The 6,784-nt window shown below is 46.4% G+C and overlaps 1 protein-coding gene across 2 annotated transcripts in view; it reads left to right on the top strand.

Moving 5' to 3' along the window:
- Window positions 1-341: 341 nt before the first annotated feature.
- The window catches only part of LOC119354908, an 8,057-nt gene continuing 1,614 nt past the window's right edge, over window positions 342-6,784 (top strand). The window contains exons 1-8 of one of the 2 annotated variants that reach the window (XR_005171329.1): window positions 342-714; window positions 792-1,047; window positions 1,150-1,285; window positions 2,181-2,236; window positions 2,463-2,540; window positions 3,259-3,317; window positions 3,925-3,998; window positions 4,536-4,651. Coding sequence is in view for 1 of the 2 variants with exons in the window: in XM_037621672.1 (XP_037477569.1) it covers window positions 6,592-6,780 (189 nt within the window). In the remaining variant the exon portion in view is untranslated. The other variant, XM_037621672.1, reaches the window with a different exon arrangement.

Genomic DNA, 6,784 nt, shown 5'->3' with positions numbered 1-6,784 from the left:
GACGAAGGGTTTTCACACAAGCGACCGATACCATGGTAATCCAGAAACATACATAGAGGGAGCCCCCGAGCTCTCACAGAGCTTAGCGACATCTGGCCGTCCGATCGATTTGCTTGATGCGTTTCCGACCGTTGGATCGAGGGTGTGGAAGGGCTTGGCCGTCGGATCGAAGCCGCGCTCCTGTAGTAATGAATAGTTTCCGCTCGCCCGTGCCACCGAGCGTAATTCCTGTGCCCCATCGAGGACATTTTCGTCATTTCATGTACAGGTTTATAAAGGGCAGCCGCTCCTGTGTTGAACCCTAGCCGCCGCCTCCTCCGCCTCCTCCAGCGCTTCCCAGCTCCTCCTCTCCCTCTCTCTCATTCCCCTTCCCTCCCACGCGCCTCCTCTTCTCCCACCCACATCGCCGCTGTCGCCACCCACCGCCTCGAACCACATAGTCGGCATCCATCCACTGCTCCAGCGGTGGCCAGATCAGCCGCAACAGAGCCCCCTCCAGCCCTCCCTCTCTCCCGCGTCTGCTTCACGTACGCCGCCTAATTCCGGCGAGCCCCGGCGTCTCCGCCACCGCGCAACACATCGCCGAGCTCGCCTCGCTCCGCTGCGTCCTCTCTTCCTGCCGGATTCGCCGCTCACGGCCACCACCGCTCACCCGCGACCCTGCCCCGTGGTTAGGGTTTCGGGTGTTGGCTCCAACACCGGCGGCTATGTCCGGTGATTTCATCCCCTCCCCTCCTTCCTCCTCCTCATCTCTATCTTCCTTTCTCTAATCTCTTCTTTTGTAGCAGCAGAGGACGAGTTGAGTGGGGAAACACCAACACCATGGACGAGTTGGGTGAGGGGATGATCATGGTGGCGGCCAGATCCGCCATGGCTGCAGCAACTTCCACCTCCTCGCTCGCGCCGGGACCCCGACACCATGAGCTGCTCATCAAGGGCCGCATCTCCTTCATCCTCATGTCCCAGGATAAGCAGCAGAAGAGGAGAGTTCATCCCCTCCTGGCCCGACACCGGCGGCCATGGGGCTGCGCCTCCTCTCCGCCTCTGGTCAGTTCATCCCCTGCCCCTCCTTCCTCCTCCTCCTCCTCCTCCTCCTCCTCCTCCTCTTCCTCTCTATCTCTTTCTAATATCTCTCTTCTTTTGTAGCAGCAGAGGAGAGGAGCGGGTACGAGCCTGCAGCTCCTGATGTGCTTCAATTCGATTTGGAGTAGAGCAATTGATGTACTCCTACTGCTGCTGTAGAGGATAGGATGGACGAGAGCACATCACACGATTCGATTCTGCTGTGAGTTGTCCCTTAATTGCTCCTTCTCTTCACTTCTGCTACTTGGTTGTACAGTTACTAATAAGGAAATCCTGAAGAAAAACCTACAATGCTTGTTCAGTTTGGAGTGTTTTGCCACCATTGTTTCATGTAGGCTGCAACTTTAGGATTTGCTTAAGGGAGAAGGCGCCCTTGCAGAGCCTTAGATATTTGCCCGCTTTAGGCGCTTAAGCGCCCGCTTTAGCGTTAGGGCGGGTGTGGTTCATGGAACTGACAAGAAGAATGGGTGCACTTGTTGGTGTTTTATTTTCATAATTCTTCTCTACAAAGAGTAAATGGTTTACTGTCGGAGTAGTTTTAGTCACTTTGATTACACCAAGATTCGATGAAGGAGGATTTGGTGGATGCGCACGTTTGTTGATGTTTGATTTTCATAATTCTTCTTTGCTCATGATGCTTAGCAGCGACATTGTTTAGAAAGTGCTAATGTTCATAGTATATACGACATTATCTATGGTATGCTCTGCGTCGCTGCTCCCTCCTCTGCGCGCCTCCCTCCTCGTCCTCAGGCAGGAGGATGAGCGCGGGCCGCAGAGACGACGAGGTGGCCGAGCTGTCCATGTCGCCGTTGTCGTTCCTCCGGACTCGACAGGAGGAGTGCCGGACACAGAGATGGAATAGCGCGATTACAATATTGAATTGAGATCGTTTTGTCACTCATCCAGCCTTTGCATGTGAGAGGTGGTTTGTTTGATTGCAACCAGTCTTAAACATGATTTATAACAAAATGTGTCTGGGTGTCAAATATAAAGTACAATTCATTAGTGTTCAGTTTATCTTTTATACTTCGGCGAGGACCGCTTTTCTCAGCAGTTTTCCTTATAATGTTTGTGTTCATTCCCAATGGACTGATCAGATGCATCCTATGAGGAACTCAAAGAAGAAGGGCATTCCGAACAAAGAAATCAGCTGGTTAGAACACTCTATGTCCCTTGGCCCTTTGCATAGTAGCGAGTACTCTATAGTTTACCCATTTGAAATGCGGAATGTGTAAAGTGAAGAATGCATGATATATTGTGTAGATTTCATGTGTTGGTAAGCTATTTAGCTGATGCATATGAGCTGACTGCATAGTGCTCTAGAATGCCTTGCTTTGACTGATTTTTAGTGTGGTTTCTGTTTCTGTCCACCTGTGCAGGTAGTTTTTTTAGTTGTGAGAAGCTTGATGAGTTGCACTGCGAAGAATCGCGATTGGCACATATCCAGTTATGCTCAGGTATACCCTTTTTTTCCTAGCTTCTGTTATTAGTCTAACTTCTCTATGAATCGTTCCACTGGTGGTTGCTCCTACAAAATAACTAATCTTTTTTGCTTGATATGTTTAGATAAAACTTATGCCCTTTATTCACGTAAACAATTTATGATGGTGGTTGGTTACCAAGCTCTATTGTTTCCTATAAAATGATTACGTGCTACAATACTTCAGTCTGGGTTCTTCTGCTATTACAGTCTTTGTTTTGCATGTCTCTCTGAACCTTTTAGTTTCCTTTATTTGTTTTTGTTTGGCTGTGAAGAACGCAAGAAATTAAGATGTCCGCTTTGCTTCAAGCTACTGCAGTGAATTTTGAATCTTCCTTGACTTCATTTCATTTTATAAGCTACCACTAAAATATATCGTGTGGAAAGCACAATAATATTTCTTGACGTTTCTCTTACTGAATATAAGTTGATGGATAGTCTTAATGAAGTGGGCAAGGCTGATAAGGATGAATAATATTCTAATTTTGTTACCATCATGATGCTCATCCCTTGCCGAAGCCGGTGGTTTGGTACTGATATAAGGCATCTAAAAACCAACTAATCATTTTGTTTTCATTTGCTTTTGGTTTGGTACTGATCAATAAAGTGCTTAATATGTTTTATGATCCATTTGCTTTGGTTTGGTACTGATCAGTAATGAAAGTAATTAGTTCTCTGTTGTAAACAATTTTCAGAGTAAGGATCAGAAGCAGCATTCAACGATGCATTTTCTCCTGTGGTGTCAGTTAAGCATGTATGTACATTTCCAGAGCTATGTTGTTTTTTCAGTAAGCTTCCACGTGCATTCAAATTCTTCCGCGGTCTTAATTTTTAGATGCTAATACAGTGGAGTTTGATTCTATTGTTGTCATTTGGTTTAGAGCTTTGCATTTCAGTCATATCTTATAGTTTAGCTGAATATATGTTGGATAGTAGTGATCAGAAGAGGCATTCAAGGATGCATTTTCATGTGTGGTATTAGTTAAGCATGTATGTACAATTCTGGAGCTATGTTGTTTTTTCGATAAGCTTACATGTACATTCAAATTCTTCCGCAGCCCTCTACAATTTTTATATACTAATAGAGCCTAGTTCGATTCTATTGTTGCCATTTGGTTTAGAGCTTTGTGGTTCCAATCATATCTTATGGTTTAGGTGAATATATGCTAGATAGCATAATCAGTGAGATATGAATATTTGTTGTCGCTTGGTTTTCCTTACTTCAGTATGAAAAGAAGTTCTTCTGATAGTCTCATTAATTGAATGCTGCTGCACTCTATTAGTAAGTAGATGGTAAATTTACTTAAACAACCATTTTTTCCTTATTTTAGTTTGAAAAGTTATTCTCATGTTCTCAACAGCAAAAGCAAATGTGCCAAGCGGTGGACCGTCGTCATTACTTTCATGCACCTCTGGGAAGAGGAGATGACCTGAGGTGAGCCGCCTCTGATCTGCCGGCCCAATTCGGCTGCCACCGACTGGCACGAGTTTGCCTCGGCCTCCTCCTCTTCCTCCCTAACGGCCTCCCCTCCTCCTCCATGGTGGTTGGCAAAGATAACACGTGCACTCGGTTTGGTGTTGGGCAGAATAGCGTTGCTGATTTGCCTCCGTTCATGTGCTGATAACTCGCCGTCTGTCCATCTCTCTCTCTCTCTGGATTTTTTCAACTTTTCTGCCTTGATACTCAAGAATTTTGTTGAAATAGAAGATGGAAAAGATGCAAAAAAAAGCCATTTGGTTTTACATTTCCTTCGCTATTAGACAAAATGCAGCTTCTTTAGGGTCATTTATTAGGTGGACTAAAGAATGTTTGCTAATAGATTTAGTTTGATTGATTCAAGTTTCTGATTCATGCACACACACATATATTAGGTGGACTAAAGCCATTTTAGTATGCAGGCAAAATCTGTTTATTTTACATGCTGATTTTCCTAACTGCATTAACTTCCAAAGTATTTATTTTGTTGATCAGGAAATATCAGCGGGGGCGTGGATGTGCGGTTTAGGAAGCGGTTCCGCGCCGGTTGTACGGCGTTCAGGCGCAACCCCGGCGCCCACTGAGTACTGCCTTGGCTACAACCTCCCTCGGTGAGCTCCATCTTCCTCCTGCTCCTCTGCTTCGGCTACTGTATGGGGCATGGCCGTGGCTATGTTGATGTGGTGCTCGTCTGGTTGATGCTCCATGCCCTACTCATGCATCAGTTCCTACCTGAGTTCTGTAGTTGTGGATCCATGCTATTCTAGGGTTTGGAGGCTGCTGTTCATGTTTACTTGCTATCATAGGAGCTCCCTGTGATGCTCTGGTTTACATTGGATGCTCTGGTCCTATAGCTATGCTCCTGGATTTGATTTCGGATGCGTTTTGGGCCGTTGGATCTTGCCCGCTGGATCAAAAAGAGACACTTAGTTGGCGCAGGGCTATGATGATCGGTTATGGCTGATATAAGCATGCTCTCGAGCAACCGAGGCGCTTGTGGGTATTAAGTTGGATCCCCCCTCGTTTCTTTGAGCCGTTTTGATCATGTGCTTATTTTAGTGGCTCTGTCCTTGGATGGTCATTTCTGATGAGTGATAACCAGGGCAGTTTCACCCTTGCGAGAACAGATTGGTCTGGCGATGGAGACACTAGGGGAAGGGTCATGATCGAGCAAAGGCGAATCTGAGCCCATTCAAATGCAGTTCTGGTCTCAAGCACAGTGTGCTATGTTGTTGCCGTTCTGTATTTGTATTTAGTGCCCCTTTGGTTTGCAGGAATTTAAGAACACATCCAGAAATAAGAACTGAGGCAGCCCCCGAGCTCTCTCAGAGTTTAGCGACTCTCGGCCGTCCAATCGAACTGCTTGATGCGTTTCCGGCCGTTGGATCGAGCGCGTGGAAGGGCTTGGCCGGCGGATCGAAGCCGCGCTCCTGTAGCAATGAATAGTTACCGTCCCCCCGCGATCCTGCTTACTCCGCGATTTTGACCGGTTCTCGCTGGCTTGTGGGCCCCTTCATGGGGTGGGTCGCGCCTGTCAGCGGCTGTGCCTGGGAGCGTGGTCTGTGCGGCCAGTCGGCACCCTCCAGCGGTCAAATATCTCGTGCCACCGCCGATAATTATCGTGCCCTGCCGAGGGCATTTTCGTTTTTTCACCTTTTACCCCTGTGCGTGGTGGCCCCTGGTTGGTCCGTGCGTCGATGAGGCGAGGGAGGCCATTCTTTCTAGGGCGATGATGACTAACCGTGACTGAAATAAGTGTGCCTTTCAGCAATCGAGGCACCTGTGGTATCAAGTTGGATCCTCCCTCTTGTCTCTAGAATCCTTTTTGATCATGTGATACTTATTGTTCTGTCCTTGGATGGTCATTCTTGTTGAGTGATAACCAGGGCAGCTCCAATGTATAAAAAGATTGATCTGGTGATAAGAGATGATGGGGGTAGGTTATATGATCGAGGAAAGGTGAATCTGAGCCCACCATGCAATGAACCATGAACTCTTTTTATTTGTATTTAAAGGTGTTGCTTATTTGTGCTCCAGTGTTTATAGCCGTCTTGTGTACAGATTTCTTCTCTCTCATACCTTTATTGCATATAAGTTGTTCTTGATCTTTTATTGTTTGTTGTTGGTCCTTGATTTAATCTGGTTAAGAGTAAGTTGCACTTTGACTCACTCCCAGCAAGTTATCGGTTGAGTGGCTTGTTTTAATTCGTTGTGATACTATTACTCCTATTTTTCCGCAAGTTACCAGTTGCAGCTATTTGTTCTTACATGCTACAAATAGTAATGCTACATGATTTTTTTGAGAGTTTTTTTGGAGATAATGCTGGATTGTTCACGTAAAGAGTGACTGAGGTAGTATGTCCCATGTTGCTGTCTGTATCCATAAACAATTTTTCGACTGCTGTGATTAAGTTGCTGGGTTAATCCGAGCCATTGAGCGGACATTTCCTTTTGTTTTCTTTAGTTTGTTCTGAAGCTTTCCCCAATTCTGTCTCTCACCATTGCATTTTTTGGATCATGCACCAGACTAAATGTAGGTGAACTTTGAAGGATGTGTGCTTTGTTAGTTTTGCAGCTTGTTTCCTTGCTAAGTAAGCGTTTGGGGTTATTTTGTTTTGTTGCTACCTTCTGGACGACGGGCGGGCGGGCAGCGGCAGCGCCGAGGATGGCAGCCATGCCGTGGCTGCTGGACGACGGCATCGTCCGCGGCATGGCCATCGGCGCGGTCTTCACCGACTACGTGA

Source organism: Triticum dicoccoides, chromosome 2A, assembly GCF_002162155.2.
Source record: "Triticum dicoccoides isolate Atlit2015 ecotype Zavitan chromosome 2A, WEW_v2.0, whole genome shotgun sequence".
In the NCBI taxonomy this organism is placed as follows: Eukaryota; Viridiplantae; Streptophyta; class Magnoliopsida; order Poales; family Poaceae; genus Triticum; species Triticum dicoccoides.
Note: the sequence above shows the minus strand (reverse complement) of the source record. Positions and strands in the feature narration are given on the sequence as shown.